This window comes from Phoxinus phoxinus, assembly GCF_949152265.1.
Source record: "Phoxinus phoxinus genome assembly, chromosome: 10".
Taxonomy (NCBI): domain Eukaryota; kingdom Metazoa; phylum Chordata; class Actinopteri; order Cypriniformes; family Leuciscidae; genus Phoxinus; species Phoxinus phoxinus.
In genome coordinates this window covers 31,334,522-31,353,930 of record NC_136885.1, presented here as the reverse complement: position 1 = coordinate 31,353,930, position 19,409 = coordinate 31,334,522, and the positions used below count along the sequence as shown (strand labels likewise).

At 36.5% G+C, this 19,409-nt stretch overlaps 1 protein-coding gene across 1 annotated transcript in view; it reads right to left on the bottom strand.

Moving 5' to 3' along the window:
- Nucleotides 1-2,715: 2,715 nt before the first annotated feature.
- The window catches only part of syngap1b (synaptic Ras GTPase activating protein 1b), a 127,305-nt gene continuing 110,611 nt past the window's right edge, over nt 2,716-19,409 (bottom strand). Inside the window, 5 exon segments of the mRNA XM_079625633.1 lie at nt 2,716-3,845; nt 3,847-4,056; nt 11,935-12,007; nt 16,686-16,897; nt 18,781-18,957. Coding sequence (XP_079481759.1) covers nt 3,774-3,845; nt 3,847-4,056; nt 11,935-12,007; nt 16,686-16,897; nt 18,781-18,957 — 744 coding nt within the window. The 3' untranslated portion in view covers nt 2,716-3,773.

The window sequence follows — 19,409 nt, the reverse complement described above, 5'->3', positions numbered from 1 at the left end:
ATGAGTGCAAGCTTTAGACTGGCAAACCATGTGGCGGACTCACGGCGACGCATCGTAGGTTTCAGACCGCGAACAATCAGCCTGAGCAAAAAGTGCTTCGAAGACATCCGTCGACGAGCCGCCAACATGAGTTTTAATTCCCACAAAGTTCTGTTATGCTTTTTCTTGTCCACATATTGAGAAAAAGGGAAATCGGTGTAAAAGAACACATTCTGTACACTGCATATACAAACATACCTTATGTACAAATACACATATATATATATATATTTATATTGTATAACCATACATCCAGTATATACACAAAGACTGTACACACACTGTATATACACACAGTCACCCACAACATTATTCGACCTGCATGATCTCTCAACATTGATATTTTTGTCTAGTGGTGTAAAAAGGAAGCAGAAAAAACGTCTGTGTAGCTCAGCAATGGCACCCAAAGGAAATAAAGTTAAATTTAAAACAGCAACTTGGCTTCGCTTTTCAAAACTACCCACAAACGTTCGACAGCCAAATTTCTAAACGAGAGGATTCCACATCCAAACAGTGTCATCCATGAAATCAAGAACTCCACAGCAAAACGAAAGAGAGTTAAAAAGTAAAAGAATCCATCTTTCTTTCACATACAAAGCAGTTGCCGAGGATCCGGGACGTAGCAAAATGCGGGGAGGGGGAGCAGGTAAAATAACAGGTTGTCGATACTTCTTTGCAAGGAGATTGTCACATAAATTCTCGGATCTAAAAAGGATTATTTTCAGTTCTTGTCTCACATTACCAGCATGTAAATATGTGATTTCATCTGGGTGAGGTCCAGTCAAGTAGTAGAAAACTACCAGGAAACAAACGTTCGGATACTTCCAGCCTCTAACCAAATCCGCTGAAGGACAAATCAGCGTCTCTTGAGAATAAAAGGCTGGGCATATTCTGTTTCCCCCAAAATAAAAGACATGATTGAGACACAGGCAGGCATGACAGGCAGAGCTAATGAAGATCGTAATGAGAAGAAGTAGAGGATTGTTCAATATCCTACATGTAGTTAGTAAAGAACCTAAAAAACAGCACCTTTGAGATTGATCTTATCCACAGAACCTCTCCAACTCTCTCAACGAACCACTTGCGCTGCATGCGACGTCATCTCTCGTGCTGTTAAGAGGCACGCAGAAGCCATCTGACAGATGTTAAGCATCCCAAACTGCCATCACATCAAATTATATCAGAGAGAGGGCACGTCAGAGGAGGGGAACCTATATTTTTTTTTCTTTGGATCGGCTCTGGCACTGAGTCTAAGCCTCAGTTTCCCCGCTGTCAACCAACCGAATCGCGTGACAGCGCCCTGGAATTAAACATCGGCCAACCTGAAGAATGTCCTTGGTGAGGCCTCCAATTAGGTTCCAGATTGTCCTCCATGAAGCTTTGTGATTGGCTGGAGATGCAGGGAAAAGAGGAGGTGCTTGATGAGCTGCTGACCAATCACTGCTACTAATCTCAGAGAAGAAATGGACTAACTACCAAAACAGGCAGGTCAACTTAAAATGTGTGTTTTTTCCAGTTTGCATTAAACTGTGAGGCAATTGAAAGTTTACCTGAGTCATTCGATTTTACGTCTGAGGTATATTCATGTCATGGTACATTTATCAGCCGATAACCCTGTTATCCCATTTCTCTCAACCGCTTTTGGGACATAAACAAAATTGCCTGTTGATTATTACTAAATGGTGTAGAAGTCACTTAAAGATAGCCCTCAAAGCTCTAAAAAGCTAAAATGGCAATCAGTCCATTCTCCTCTCTAGTGCCTTCCCAACCTTTGAATATTACAGTACAGCTCAGTGTTTTTATTGTGCAGTTATGATTTATGTTTCCTTGCTCGCATCTAGGCCTGCTGTATTGGTGTAGCTGTATAACATACAGAACTTGAGTAGTTTTTCAATGCAACAACAAGGCAGTCAGCAATGAATTGGGTTACAAATGAATGACTTGTGTCAGCGAAGCCACGAGAATGTCTTGAGTCTGTAGAAACATGACAATGAACTGATTAATCGTAAAACAAACAATAAAACGAAAGCTGTAGTGAACGATGAGGTATACAATCAGTACCAGATGGCAGTGATACTTAAATGAAGAATTATAGCTAGCAATATTTCTGTACAGTACATAAGATTTGATTATTTTACAAACCAAGTCGGTTATCTAACAAAATCTTTCCTACATTTGTAGCTTTCCAGTTGCTCAAACAGTACGGTATGGCCAAGCCAAGGTCATGGGTTCGATTCCCAGAGAATGCATGAACTGATCAAATGTATACCTTGAATTCAGTTTGGATAAAAGCATCTGCCAAATGCATAAATGTAATGATTATTTGGTGCAAGTCCCTGTTTACTTTTTCAATGCACATTCTTGATCTTATTTTTTTATGATGATTTGGAGCATGGTACTCTATATTAAAAACAGGGTAGTTTTCATAATCTTTTAACAAAATATAACGTGCACCACCTCTGAAAAAAATATCACAAATCCATTTCAATTAAATTTTCAGCCACCAAAATCCATTATAACCATCCGTTCCTAAAAGTTCAAATTTATCTATTTTATACTCAAAAACATGTCACATAATGGATTAAAAATTGGTTGCTTTTAAGTTGACTTTCATGTTGAGTTTAAACTGTCTTTTAAGACAAATAAAACACACACACACAAAGTTCTGCTAATTATCAGCTCTCTTCGCATCATGCCATTTTGAGGAAAACGCATCAGTATTAAAAAATGCCTTATGACCACAACTGCATTCTGGCCTAGCATTTTGTTTTAAGAAAAAAGACCAAAGGTTTTTTTGACCTGACAGAGATCACCTCACGCTCACCTCATGTTGCGCACACACACACACACACACACACACACACACACACTGAAAGAAATCAAAATTGGCCTGTAAGGAGATGAATGGGAGGACGAAGACATACTGTATATGAACGGTTAGGACGATGACAGAATGAGAGGTGGTGATGTAACACAGAGCAATGCTTTGTGAATCCATAGCACCAGTTAAATACACATAGGTTCTGAGATTGAGAAGAGAAAACATTGCACAAGTTCAGTCTAGTGAGGCAATTCAAAGACCACAAGCACTTTCCAGTCATTGTCCACAAAAACCCGAGCCGTGGTCGGATTCCCAAACTTGACATTTTCAGCATTACATCGAGGCAGAAGAACACATCAATCTCTCCTAAATGAGCAATCTCGAGAAGAGAGAGGAGTTTGCACAACCATTTCTGTAATTCTGCCATCCTTATTCTTGTGTTCGTTTGAAAACCCTGTCTAGAGATACAGAAAGGCACTAGGGAAGGCAGATGACAAGACAAAATCCCCAAGACAAAGCTGACGCGTGTTCGTGGGTCAAATTTCGATCTCTATACACTTCGAAACATACGTATAAGTTTGTTTGCCCACCGTTCCCGGCTTCTTGGGATTTTTTTAACGCAATATGAGGGAGCTCAGTCAAAAACTTGGAAACTGAACCAAGCACTTTCCAGTGGTTTGGATGACGTGGTGGCAGAGGTACTGTACGTGCAAGGGGCTTTTAACTTTGATCCAAAGAAAAAGTAATGTCGGAATAACATATCGGATCCAATGGAGAGCCCTTTTGTTTTGGATGGTGCAAGTAATGTCCCGCCTCCCATTTGTCCTCAGTCTAATGTACAAAAAAAAAAAACATCCTTATAATGCGGATGACAAAAGATGGGACTTTTTCTTCGGAATTCCTAAAAATGTTCTCAGATTTGGTCAGCGTTGTTATTGACCTGCTCCCCCTCCAAACTTGACCTCGATGCTGTTGCTGATTTTTCAGTTGCCGGGGAGCTCTCCGTTTGGCCGGAGTTGTGCGTGAGGAAGAGAACGAGGAGGGGGGGCTAACGGGAAGGACACGATTCCGTTCAGGGGGGATCGGGTGGAGGATTTGTCCGAGGGGGAGACGCCAACAAAGCCAGGAGTGCTGGTCATTTCTCCTCCAAAACTCACACCGGGGTCTGCTGAACCCAAGGCGGAAAGCTGCATTTCCTAGCAAGACAGAAAGAGAGAGAGGAAAAGGGAGGAGAAGAGAGAGCAGGCGGAGGAGGAGGAGGGATGGAAGGATGAAGATTCCACACACACACACAAAAAAAGGCAAATGGAATGCAAAGGAGTTCCCATGGCAAGTAGATCGATAGGGAAATGCAGAACAGGAAGATCAAAGGAAATAGAGGTCACAGAGAGAAAGAGAGATTTGAGATGACGAGAGATTGGAAGAGCAGTAAAGGAGGAATAAAACAGGAGCATGAGTTGTACAGCAGAGGAATGAAACATTTCCATAGAAACGCTCAGGGAAGAGGGAGAGAGAGAGGGATGAGGAGGGAATTACAAATGCTGTTGATACACTTTTGCTCTTGTGAGGTTGCACTGCATAAGACCAGAGTGGTTGTCAGTGACACTGAACGATTCAATATTGGATTTTTTGGGGTAAATATACCCAAAATGTGATTTTACATAAGAAGAGAAATTGATTTATTGATTATTGATTTAATTATGATCAATTTTGCATTTAAGGGGTCATAACACAGTTTTTTTTAGAGCCGTCAAATCGATTAATCTCGATGTGTGCGTGCGCGCGTCTGTGTATATATACGTACACATACACACATTTTATATAAACAAACTTTTGTTATATGTGATTAATCACGATTAATCGATTTTTTTTAACCATTTGATTGTTTTATTTTTGGTCCCAAAATATATGTTGGATCATTCAATCCTTCTCATGGAAGCATAGACATAGATTACCAGTTATATGTAAAGTGGCAATGTAATGTCCCAAAGTTTACATTATTTGACCTCAAATATCAGAAAATGTGAGGACTCGTGATATGACCCCGGCCCTACCACTGCACTCACTCCAGTGTCTAAATGCAGTACAATATATTTATACTGAGCATGCAACTGATGCAAAAGTGTGATCAACTGAAAAGAACAGGAAGTGAGAATGAATATTTATGTGGAATGCAGGTGCTTTTTGTTCTGCTATCACAAGCGTACCTGGACTGTTGTGACAGTCTGCCTTGTGACAATGTGCCTGACAGTGTTATGCAAGCTCAAATGACTCTAGGGAACACATTTTCAATCCATTTACTATCTTACAAATGTTTTATACAAAGTAGTTTATATTTGTATTATATTGCATGATTATACAATTTTGATATTTTATATCAAAATGTACTTGTTCAAACCAAAACAGTGTCAAATCCACTATTTTGAATCTCAGGGAGTTTCCACACTTGGTTTGAACCTGAGTTCGGTTGGATCCAACTGTACAATTGTCCATCGTATGCACACTTCAGAACCTCGCCAGAAATAGTAGGTCATCCAGGTACTTTTTGCTCACTCTTTTATGAGTACTGTGAATTCGGACATACTACTTTTGACACATACTGAATTTCACCCACTATATAGTAGGGAAGTGTGCGCTTCGGATACAACCTATTGCAAACTACACGCCGCCATTTTGAAGTGCATTCAACTTTGTAAAGTGGACGAGGGAACTTTATTTCGACAGACCCTCGACCCCTCGATTTTAACCGAGGGAGCGAGTACACTTGTGTACACTTCAGGCAGATTCATAGACCACAATGCAACACAATTGTGACGTCACAATAGAAACTCGCACTTAATTTATCCACAAGTGATCAAGGGCTTATGGACGTTCCATTTGCAAGGGTTTCACCAGCAGTGGGCACTTGTGCAACGTTAGCCAGGGAAGGGCATAAAAAAGTGGACTTAAATGGTTTCGTACCTGAATGAATTAGTGTTTTTGAATTAATCGTTTGAGTGAATGATTCAATGACTCCCTCATAAGAAGCTTACTTGCTTTGTGCATAAATGAATATGTTTTTGAACGAATTGGTAGAGAAAGATTCAGTGAATCACTCATAAAACAGAAAACACAGTCACTTGTCGCCACCTACTGGCGTAACTATGTAACTTGCAGAAAAAGTCACGCTGAGAGCATTGCAAATGAAATATCAGATTTTCTCAATTCTATCAGTATATTTGTATGCATCTGAATATTTTGTAAAAAACTTTTTTTTCTGAAATATTTATGAAACACGTTGGCTAATATATTACAGGTCAGATATAGTATTCTGTTTTTAACACTTTCTTAAATTCTATATTTACATTGGGCCCGCAATAGTTTTATAGCTAGTTTATTATCATTGCTGGTTAAATTATATTGCACTGCAACAAAAGCGTGACAACAACCTCAAGCCCATTTCTGCCACACACACACAAAAAAAGGGATAGTTTGACTTTCAGATTTTTTGTTATGTGTAGCTGGGCTAAGATTCTCATATAGTGGAGACACCATTTTTATTTTGCTCTTATCCTCTAATCTTACCTACAGAGGCGCAGTGCAGTGCCAAAAGCAGCCTCAGCTCATTTTATATCTAAATCATGCTCAGTGTGTTTTTCATCAAGTTCAGTCCTTTTCAGTGAAATCTGGATTGGGGTGGAAACATTGGAGTTAAATCAACCTAAAGTTAAAGCTGAGGCTAATGCATGAGAAACTCAAAAAAACAACACAACAACATGATAATATGTTCTACCATTCTAAATATACTCACCTGGTATTTGTGTTTGATTTCATTTTTACAAGAATTATAAGAGAATGGCTCAACTTTAATAGGTTCTATGTTTTTTAACACCAAGGAATTTGCTTTGGTTCCAGACTGTTACATTAGCGAAGTGGCTAGCTTTGCTAACATAAGTCAGTCTGACTCCGTTATGGTGCAATTTCTTTCTCTTCTCAATCAGAACCTAGTATTTGAGAATGGATATGGAATTAGTGTTAGGGAACGGAGGTTTGGAACTAGCTGCAAACACTAAACAAAGACAAGTGATGACGACAACAGGAGTAAAGGGTGCATCTCTGTCAGAACTGCAACTCATACGACGGTCACTTTTGTCTGGAACCATTGCTTTTCTTTCAAGGGTCAAATCGAAGTCCTGGTTGAATTGGTCTGTCAGGTAATTTAGGTTCAAAAGAAAGGGTTAATACGTTCTGATGTGTTTCTACAGCTCTTTAGATGCAATCACACGCAGAAACCTTTAAAACATCATCTAAAGCAAACTAAATCATCAAATACATCGAGTAACGCCACACACATTCCCCTTTCACTTTCACTCAGCCTTTTACTTCGCATGAACGTTGCATGTCTTAATTTACCCAAAATAAATAGTGTAAAAAATGAGTTATTAATACAACCATGAACAATACATTTCTATGCAACAAACTAAACCACTTAATGCACAAATGTCTACACAAATACTTCTACTGTCAACCACCAGAAGCGCTCTAAACACCGCAACAGAAGCATGAACACGCACACACATTCACACTCATCCGGGTTCTCATGCACGCTGATAACCCACCCCTGACTCCTGTCAGGGCGGCACGGAGAAAGATACGGAGATTTCCCAGAAATCATCATCATCTGTTTCAAAGTGCAATGGTGATGATGTAGATAGAATGGACATGATGAGAAGAAATCCTTCGCCTTGCACTGAGCCATATGCCCTGCTTACCTCTACTTTATGTCAGATTATGCTGAAATTGTGACATTTTGTATGGATTTGAGGTGAAACAAACAAACAAGCTCCCAGAAATGACAGCATCTCTGTGAATCTATGAATGGAAGCAAAAATGATTTTCAGGATACTCAGCATTTGTATCCACATGATGTCATTAAATTTATCAATCTGGTGTAGTTTTAATGTTTTTTTTCTGCAGTATGCAAAAGTAATAAAAACTAGCTAATGCATTAATTTCCATTAAACTAATTGTAATCTATCTATCTATCTATCTATCTATCTATCTATCTATCTATCTATCTATCTATCTATCTATCTATCTATCTATCTATCTATCTATCTATCTATCTATCTGTCTGTCTGTCTATCTATCTATCTATCTGTCTGTCTGTCTGTCTGTCTGTCTGTCTATCTATCTATCTATCTATCTATCTATCTATCTATCTATCTATCTATCTATCTATCTATCTATCTATCTATCTATCTGTATATCTATCTATCTATCTATCTATCTATCTATCTATCTGTCTGTCTGTCTGTCTATCTATCTATCTATCTATCTATCTATCTATCTATCTATCTATCTATCTATCTATCTGTCTGTCTGTCGTTCTATATATCTGTCTGTCTGTCTGTCTGTCTATCTATCTATCTATCTATCTATCTATCTACCTATACGTCTGTCTGTTTATCTGTCTATCTATCTATCTATCTATCTATCTATCTATCTATCTATCTATCTATCTATCTATCTATCTATCTATCTATCTATCTATCTATCTATCTATCTATCTATCTATCTATATATCTATCTACACAAGACTCAACTTTTAATCATCAAATCTCTTTTCAAACTCCTCAAGCTACATAAGGCCTACATAAAATAAGGATTTTTTTTCAGATTTTGTCAAGCCAACATTAATTCTAGTGTAATTAACTCTGGCTGGGAAGAAGAGGTGCATATGACTTTGTGCAGGCGAGGTGTAGTGTGTGTGTGTGTGTGTGTGTGTGTGTACAGTATGTGTGTGGACAAGTCCAGTGTACATACGGTGGATGTGGGAGGAGACAGAGGTGGAGTGGGCGGGTCACAGTCAGGTGAGTCATTACCTTTGCATTCGCAGTGGGACGGGTGCAAGACGGGGCTGCACTAGGATGGACTGCCGCCTCCCCTAAGAGAAATCACCGTATCTCATCAACACACAGGAGAGGACAGAGAGCTGTGTATGTGAGGGTGTGGGCCTGTGCACAGCAGGCAAAGGGAGTGTGTGTCCGTGAGACGGGATCGGCATGCATGTGGACATACGCACACACGCACACAAAAACACACACAAATTCCCAGACAAACATTTAAATGTCCACCAAATCACACATACATACATACCTCAGCTCACCACAAAGCAAAAGGCAAACAAAGCTCTAAATGCCACGTTGGTCATCTTTATGATTTTGCAGCCAACATGCAGCTACAAGATAAACAAAATAAAACTCTCCTCTACAGAATCCCACAGAATTATTCCGCAGCTCTTAAAATCCGAATCATTTGCGAACAGGGACATGCTACTGGCTCAATGCACCTGACATAATAAAAGTGGCGTGGGGGAAAAACAGCAGAACAGAAACAAACACAGCGTGTGAACGTCTGCCAAGCACATGAGCAAACACAGAACTGACAGAGACGCATCATTAAAAACTACGGGACAAAACCAGGGCACTTTACAAACACAAACTTCTCTCTTGCTGAAATCAGAGTGGCTTTGGAAGAGTTTTTATAAAAAGGAAGCTATTTTATTACAATTGTTTATTATTAAGTGAACAGAAACAAATAATTAATTGTACACATTTAAATAACTTTTTATCTAATATTAAGAAAATGAATAATATTAAATTAATTATTATTATAAATAATAATTCAAAACCATGAAATCAAAATCAGCAATTCTTGCTTTATTTATGAAATATTGCCGTTATTTATCCGTGCATTTTTTTTATTCATGTGACCTTGAAATCACCTCTTTAATCAAAATATCTCTCTCTCTCTCAGCCAAATCTCTTCTCTGATGATGCGTTTACAGGCGCAAGGGCGGGACAACCTGTCACTCACATGAGATCGACCATAGCAAACCACAACCAATCAATTCCCAGTGTTTGAGAAGCAGCTTCACTTGGATATACATCATAATAGGGTAGAATATACTATTGCAACTTACGTTTAAACGATGCTAATCTGCAGACTTTTTTTTTTTAACCAACCACATTTGGGTGATTTTAACATTAAAACATGTTAAATGAATGTTAAAAGGATGTTTCCTTCTGGAACCCTGCAGTCGCATCTCTTCCAAACGTCCACCTGAGCTTCATCTAATAGATGCTTTCTTTCACACACTAATTGTATTCTTCAGGAGAATCTATGCTGACTGTGCTGAACTTTCGTCCACTCAGCAGTTTCCCTGATCCCTGAGTTATACGTGCAGCACATACTCAACTCCTTCGTTTTATCTCATCTCATCTCATCAGAAACAGGATTATTGATTTTCTTCTTTTCAAAGTCACATTGGAAGTTGATTTAAATACAGCTGGAGCTTTGGATCAGAGCGGTCGAGTGGCGTGTGTGCACAGACTGGAACTGCTGAGAATTTGGTGTTTGTTGTAACATACAGTACAGCGATGCACCATTTATGAGAAATCAAAGCATAAAAAATAAGCGAGGGATGACACATGGAAAGAAACATGAAGCATTTGACATCCCTACTGCTAAACATTTCTCCACTCGAGGTAAGGCAACACTGAGCAAATAATGCTACAAAAATTCAATAAAAGTATTTTTGGATCTATCTCATTGGAAAAATGTATATAATACCTTAAAAGTATGACAGCAATAAGATTAAATGGAGAGCAAAATGTTTCTCATAAGAAAAGAGAGTTTCAGAAGAGATCTCAGCCTTGTCTCAAACTGTGCTCAGATTTGTCAAGATATCAAAATAAATAGATATCTGCATTAAAATAGAAGAGATCTCAGTATGAACTCAAACATTTATCATCAAGAGCAAGTGGTCTGATATACTACATTCATTTATTCATTATTGGGTTCTATTAGTTTTTTCTTCTTTGTAATATAGGTGAACCATCTTAATAATTATTACTTAAATTAAACAATAAAGAACTCTATTCAAGGGGTAATATCTTGAATATTTATATTATTATAATTATATATTTTTCCCCTGAAATCCCCTTTTTAATGTAAACTACTGTTCAAAAGTTTGGGGTCAGTAAGATTGTCTTAAAGAAATGAATACTTTAATTCTGCAAATATGCATTAAATTGTTCAAAAGTGACAGTAAAGACATTTATAATGCTACAAAAGATTTCCGTTTAAAATAAATGCTGTTCTTTTGAACTTTCTATTTATTAAATAATTCTGAAAGAAAAGAAAAAAATCACGATTTCAACCAAAATATTAAGCAGCTGCTAAGCAAACTGTTTTCAACATTGATGATAATAAGAAATGTTCATATTGATTTCTGAAGGATCATGTGACACTGAAGACTGGAGTAATGATGCTAATTTTTTTTTTTTAAATGTATTTAAATAGAAAATAGTTATTTTAAATTGTAATAATATTTCACAATATTACTTATACGTGTTTTTGATCAAATAAATGTAGCCTAGGTGAGCAGAAGAGACTTATGAACGGTAGTGTAGTTAAGACAGTCATGGGTGGTTAAATGTTTAAAATTTGGGATTTATGACATTTTTTTTTTTTTGCTTGCACAAAGCTACAGTATGTTTCCATAGAGAAAAAAAAAATCATAACAAAAGATCAAGGAAAAGTTAATACTTTTGCCCCAGTTTCACAAACAAGGCTTAAATCTCATCCCATGTTTTAACTGAAAGCAACTCGCACTAAATATCTTCAAATAAGTCAGTGCCATTGTTTTGTCTCAAGATACACACCAGTAATGCTATCTAAATGTCTTAATTGAACTAAGGCCTAATCCTGGCTTAATCCAAGCCCTGTATATGAAACCGGGGCTAAGTGTCCTGAGCTTTAGAAAAAGATCTGATCAGTAAAACATTCCTTCCTCTAGTCCAGCGTTTAGCATCAGGATGCTTCCTTCAGTGCTGCTCTTCCTCAAGTGGATCAAATCTGAGATCTGTGAGTGCTGACCTACTGTATATAACACGGCAGTCCTATAAAGCGTTCAGACAGGCAGAGCAAACAAGCAAAGACACATTCCAGCGTGGACGTGGAAGGACAGACACACAAACAACGGACAGAGCGGTCCAGGAGATATTCACAGAGAAAAAGAATAGACAGACCTGGTCTGCGAATATCCTGGGTTTTTGCTCAGGCACCACCCCTACCCTCAGCTCGTCTTCCACAGCCATGAGTCTTCACGGGAAACAAGAAAGAAAGAGTGAAAGAGGGAGACATTATTAGTTTGAGATCAGACAATCAACAGTAAGTGTTACAAATATCAGATCCACATGCTTTGATTGTGGTATAAATAGTATTAGTTTGCTTTGCTCTCGATCTGGAAAGCATACTGTAGAAAAAAAATCAACCATATTATGTCATGATGACATATTTCCATCATCCCATGGGAATAAGTGAGCTGATAAATGAAATTGGGCCACGTTGTACGGCTTCTAACGACGGCTGCCGCTCTTACTGGCAGCTTATTTCAGAAATGACACGCCATTGAAGTGGCCGCCAGCGCGCATCAAAGTGACGTTCGGTTCCACACACAAAAACAGGGATGGTTTCATATCTCCACGTGAACATTTCCTCTCGGGATATCACATCAGATGCTGATTTAGGCAGCCAAACGAAGCACTTTAATGGGCAGGATAGTGGTGTGATTATCAAGTGAATGACGGCTTTCTGAGGAATGATGTTCGGTTTGATTTATGTTGACAAGACGACACGAGTACATGACAGTACATGTGATATTAAATGTGTGCATTTGGGTCAAATATGAAAAGTTTCATTGGATAGGTATCATTGAGCCAGTTTAGGGGACCGATTTGACATTGTTTTGATGTAGACTGATATGAAATAGTCATGAAAGATACATTAATTCACTGCAGAAAAAGGCCTGTTCACACCAAGGATCATAACTATAAAGATCGTTTTAAAAATCATCCTAAATATAAAAGAACAGCAGAGTCTGCACCACAACGAGCCTATAACGATAACGGCACAGAGAAACAATATCGTTGGAATCACTTTCAGAAAGATTTTTTGTAGATGAACAATAAAGACATTGACAACCAATCAGAATCCATCCTGCTAAAAGAGCTCGAGCATTTAAAACTGCAGAACGTGCTTATAATAAACACAATGATATCGTGCATTGGTGTGGACGGTAATATAGTTATTGTTATAGTTATCATTCTTGATGTGAACGGGCCTTAACTTATTCTAGTCTTTAGCATTTATTCTAATAAATAATGAATTCCACAGTTTAGGTTTAAAACAATATGATTGGATATTTTATTCCATTTATAAATGTACATATATTATATTGCTTGTACAAAATTCAAATGCAAAAGTAAAAACAAAAAGATTTAGTGCTTCAAGATTTCTTAAACAGACCAATTTATTAAAGATATGCTCAGGCCTGTTTTATATTCAACAATGTGATTGTTTATTAACAAAGATCAGACAAAAGGTCATGGGGTCAGACACATTTCACAAGCAGAGGTCAGAAGGGTCACGAGAGGGAATCATAAATAATCCTTCATTGTGCTTATGTTTCATCGCTACAGTTATCAAGGTATATTTATTGCACACAGTTTGGCTACAAGAGTTAAATATCATCTCGTATACAGAATATATATGATTCTATGCTCTATATTTCTGCTTTTAAAATCATTTATAGGGAAGCAATGTCTGTTATTCTTTTACAGTATTAGATTATTTAATACACTCATTTTCATACATCAATTTAATATATTAAAGTCTAACAATGGAAAACAAAAAAAGGCTAAAAGGCTTATTTCAGTGCAAACATTCCATATTATTCAAAATGATTATTTATATCAACATCACATTACAAAAGAGATTTTCTATAAATTCATTTCAGTCCTAAACTAATTAACTCTTTATGTTTGCTGATCTATAATTAATATCTCTATGTTTATTTCACAAACAGCACCACACAAAATAAGATATTCATAAGCATGACAACTCACCTCATGTTTAATATTTTATACAGTACCTTCTTGCCATTTTACATTGAACATGATACCAAAACACACTCACCAAACTGTGTTAATATTTATCTATGAGGGTGAAAACAAATCCAGTTCAAATTTCACCATGATATCAAAATATATATATTTTTTATAATTTGCATAAAGAGAATTAAACTTATTTTGCATTATGACTTAAAAAGAAATGTAAAAGCAGCATACATTTAAAGCAGTGCAATAAATACCATGATATACAAACACTTACATATATATATAAATATTAAATATAAATAAATTATATGTGTGTAATTGTAAGTGTGTGTGTGTGTGTGTGTATAGATATATATTATACTTGTATATAAGTATTTATGGATCATGGTATTTGTTGCACTGCCTTAAATTAATAATTTTCTATTGATTATAGACTGAAACATGACCTGGAAGAGATTTTGTGAGAATTAAGTCATGAGTTTGAATATTAGGAATCTTATACGAGGCTTGTGTTTGAATATAAGCAAACACGAGCCTCTTTCTGAAGCTTGGAAATATCTGCTTTTATTGCATATTTCAAAATGAACGATCTAAACACTGAAACCTGAACAACTGAAATCCAAATGTGACGAGGAGCGGTTGACACATGAGATCGCTGTTCTCGTGATAGCACATAGAGATATGGAAAACATGAACATCTGAAATATGATCTCGTTTGATGAGTAAGACACGTTCATCACACAGTACGTTCTAGAACACAGTGAAGAGAGAAGTGCAGCAGAGAACATGAGCAGGTCGTGCATTTGTGCATTTTCAAGATGTTTTGCTACAATTAATGATGGTTGTTTGGAAGAAAAATCGCCAGCACCATTTCTGCTTCAAGACAAATAAGCAGAAGCCAAATAAAAGCTTGTCTAAATACTTTATTATGCAGTTTTTACACTCATTAAAGGATCAAATCCCCCTAATGAACGGACATTTCATCATCATTTACACACCCTCATCTCCTTCTTAAACCCGTATGACTGTCTTTTTTCTGTCGAACACAAAAGTTGATGGTGCTTTTATGGTGTTTTTGTCCTTTTTGGAGCTTGTGTGTGAAAGATGTGTGAAGATTTTGAAAAAATCTCCTTTTGTGTTCCATTGAAAAGTTAACAACAGTATACAGGTTTGCAACGACATGAGGGATGAATAAATAACCACAGAATGTCTATTAATGGATGATTGATCCTTGTAAGAGCTTTAGAAAACAGCAACTTTTTGTTCTGAATACGTTCTTTAAACATTAGCAATTCATAAAGCAATTTATTTTCAGCTTAAGCACAATTTATGACACTTAGTCCATGTCAAACTTGTTTCCTCAGACCGCAGTGCTTAAAATGACAAATACATGAACAATACTGCACACATATGACTGCCTCAATTACAAACACATCCTGTTATGATTATGATGATTTCTGGAGATCATTCCATAAAGGTATTGCACTAATACACGCCAAGGAAGGAAGAGACGATGATTTATATTTGTATGCCCTTTTGGGAGTAAGAACCCTGGTCTCCCTTCACCATCTGAGTGTCTTCACTCCATGTCTTCATTCCTAGAATTGGATTGAAATAGCAATATACTCTGTGACACCAAATATGCAGTAAATGCTGCATTACAGGAAGTTACATCATCATTTCATCAACCAATGGGTGGGGTGATGTCATTTCTAAGAGTGAAGCAAAATATTGGCAGATGTGTCTCTGTAGATTTACAAAGCCACAAAGAATGAAAATAACAGGGTAATAAAAAAGATGCAATTAAACAAAAATAACAACAGGAAGGAAATAAACCCAGTTCAACAATTAAAAATCAGCTTTGTGACGACACACATCTCTGCAATTACAAGACTGAGAAGTCCACGAGTAAAGGTGTGGTTAATCTACTATACTGTATATACAGTAAATGGCAGATGCTCTAGATAGAAACCCCCTTATAAAATGTATAAAACATATATACAGTGATCCTAAAAAGTATGTGGGCACATGTATCATCCTTAAAAATAATTGAATGTCAAACAAAATATCAAAGAATATATCTGGAAACAAGTATCTTCAAAAGCAAGTACCTTCACTTTCTTTAAAAAATAAAATAATTCTTCAATTTGAACATAATACCATTCAAAAGTTTGCGGTTAGTAAGATTTATTTTTTAAAGAAATGAATACTTTTATTCAATAAGGATGCATAAAACTGATCAAAAGTGACAGTAAAGACTTGTATAATGTTATAAAAGATTTTTATTTCAAATAAATCCTGCTTTTTTTTTTAAAACTTTCTATTGATCAAAGAATCCTGAAAAAATGTATCATGATTTCTACAAAACATATGAAGCATATATATAATAATACTTCGCCAACATTTGTAATAATAATAAATGTTTATTTAGCAGCAAATCACCATATTAGAATGATTTCTGAAGGATCATGTATTTTAAAACATATTCATAAAATCTATTTTGATCAAATAAATACAACCTTGGTGAGCATTAAGAGACTTCTTTCAAAAACATTTACTAAATCTTACCAAACCCAAACTTTTGAATGGAAGTGTAAATCATGATTTATCACTTGAAATGAAAAGTGTGCTATATTTCTTTTAAATAATGTCACTTGATTTGACATTTTGATAGTTTGATATTTCATCATCTAACGCAATGACATTCAGACATTTTTAAGTTTGGCTTAAATGTCCAAATACTTTTTGGGGCCACTATTTCTATGCAGAATTACAGAAGGGGTAATGGTTAATTGAGCTTAGAAGGAAGCGTACAGCGTAGCACACGGCGAGTGTGATCACGTGACCACTGCTGTTTCTCCAGCCTCTTTTTTTCATATTACCTGTCAATAATTCCTTTAATTTGGTTGTCTTTCTCCATCTGCTGCTGTCTCAGTCTCCTCTCGCTGTCGTCCAGTCGGCTCTGATACTGCAGCAGGATTTTATTGGTCTGCTGCTCCTGAGTTAACAGCCTCCTCTCGTACTCCTCCAGCTTACGGTGGGACATCATCAGACGATCCTTCAAAGAGTTGATCTCCTCCTCGTATTCACGCACCTGCACCAGACATGTGGGCATGTTATCAGCAGACGTCACCCTCTCGAGACAGTAAGGGAATTAAGATACTTCTAGTGTCCAGTGTTGGTGAGTGACAAAACTAAAAGTATTCATATATATATCTATATAGGTAACACTTTACAATAAGGTTCATTAGTTAATGTATTAACTAACAAGAACTAACCATGAGCAATACATTTGTTACTGTATTTGTTAATCTTTATAAAATATTAAAAAAATGATAAAAATTAGTTCAAATTTAAAATAAAAGTATTAAAAATAAACTGAATAATTTATGAAAATGATAATAAACAAGATATTATCCATTAAATTGCTTTAATAAACTTTCAAAATGTTATTATAATATTAAAAAAGTAAGTAAATACTTATATAATTAAATGTAAAAAAAATATAATAAACAAGATATTATCCATTATTATCCATTTCTTTTAATAAAGTTTCAAAATACTATTAAAACCTACAAAAACAATTTAAAGTATTAAATAAATGTAAAAATTAAAATTAAATAAAGAAATAAAATGAAAAATGCAATGAAACTATTAAAACATGAATAATTTGTGTAAATTAAAATTAACATGATATTATTTATTAAATTACTTTAATAAACTTTTAAAATATGATTAGATATGATATATGAGGACAGTGGGCATGTTATCATACTAAAGTAAAGCCGGGTGTACACAGTCGTACACGCTTGCAGGCGATTTTTTTCTTGCAGACACACACGCACGCACACACACACACACACACACGCACAAACTCACTCTTGTTATTTTTTTATTTTCGTCTTTTTATTTTCTTTCTTTTTTTCTATCAGAAGCTATAGCAGCAACATTAAAAGCTCCAGTCTCAGTGTTTAAAGCTACTCCCAGTGTCCAGCGCTGGTGATTGACTAACTCAAATTCTGGCATCATTTACTTACTCTCATGCTGTTCCAAATCCTTTCTTTCTTCTGTGAAAAAAAAGGTACATTTCTGAAGGATATCCAGGGCAGGATATTCTTCAAAAATGCATCTTTTGCGAGAAGAAAGAAAGTCATGCAGGTTTAGAATGACATCAGGTTTAGTAAATAATGACTGTTTTTATCCTTTCGTAGCTCAGCCATTTTCAAAACAGTGTGGTTTTTCCAGTAATGAGCAACTTTCAGATTTTGTCCAAAATTTTGCAACTTATACGGAAGCACGATTTTGCTCCCACCAGCTTTTCCGCAAGGAGTGTGTCATTCATGCATGAAAATGTTGCCTAGGTGGGCAACTACAGTCAATGCAAATGAACAAATTCTCCTTGCAAACCACATGGGAATGAGAAAGTGCTGATTCATAACAGAATTTAATGGCAGATTTTGAAGATAAAACTGTCCTTTAATAGGCACACTGAGAAGCAATGAAAAGAGGCTGTGTGTCACCTCCACACGAACATCCAGACGGGGGAACAGAGGGTAAAGAACAGTCAGGACGTCCTGATTGAAAGCCCATGCTGCTCTCTCCTGTAGTCTGTTTACAGCAAAAGGCTGTTCATTCTCATTTGATATTTAAATAATGCATAAATCAGACACCATCTGTTGCCAAGGTGAAAGACATGACGTGCATTTCCTTGACACTGGTGTGCTGAGACACTTGGTACTCAGTGTCTTTCTTGGGACACTCGGTATATGGAGACGAGTTCATTTGCACGAGTACAGAGGAATTAAGCTCGAGTTCGGACCAAGAACAAACTGTGTGAAAACAGTCTGAAGTAACTCTAATTCAAAGCTCACAACATTCACATCACGACAGCCGTCTAGCATGGCAATATCTGTTGGCTTAATTCAAATAAACCCAAAGCACGTAGCTAATATAGCAGGATGAGAAACAGAAACACACCCTGTCCAGACGTGACTCGTCCATGCTCTTGGAATACTCCTTTAGCTTGAACTCTTCTCTGTCGATGCGGGAACTCTCTATGTCAGCAGACAGATGGGGCATGTTGGACACCCAGGCGACGGTTCGCTCAGAGGCCGGGGTCGTGGGGTTGAGAGTGGATGGAGATTGGGAAGAGCCCTGCGGAAAAGAGCAAGACATCATGTAAGAAAGGAAACAAGCCTTTGGGTTGCAATATTTACACTGCACAAGTTTGGGGTTGGTAAGATTTTGAATGTTTTTGTCTCTTATGCTCACCAAGTGTGCACTCATTTGATAAAAAATACATTGAAAACAGTAATGCTATGAAATGTTATTACAATTAAAAAAAGTTTTCTATTTTAATATATTTTAAAATGTATTCTTGTGATGTCAAAGAGGAATTTTCAGCATCATTACTCCAGTCTTCAGTGTCACATGATCCTTCAGAAATTACTCTAATATGCTGACTTGCTGCTCAAGAAACATTTATTATTATTACAAATGTTGGCAGTATTATTATCAATGCTGGAAATGTTGTGCTGCTTAACATGTGTGTGAAAACCGTGATCATTTTTTTAAAAGGATACTTTGATGTATAGAAGGTTTAAAAA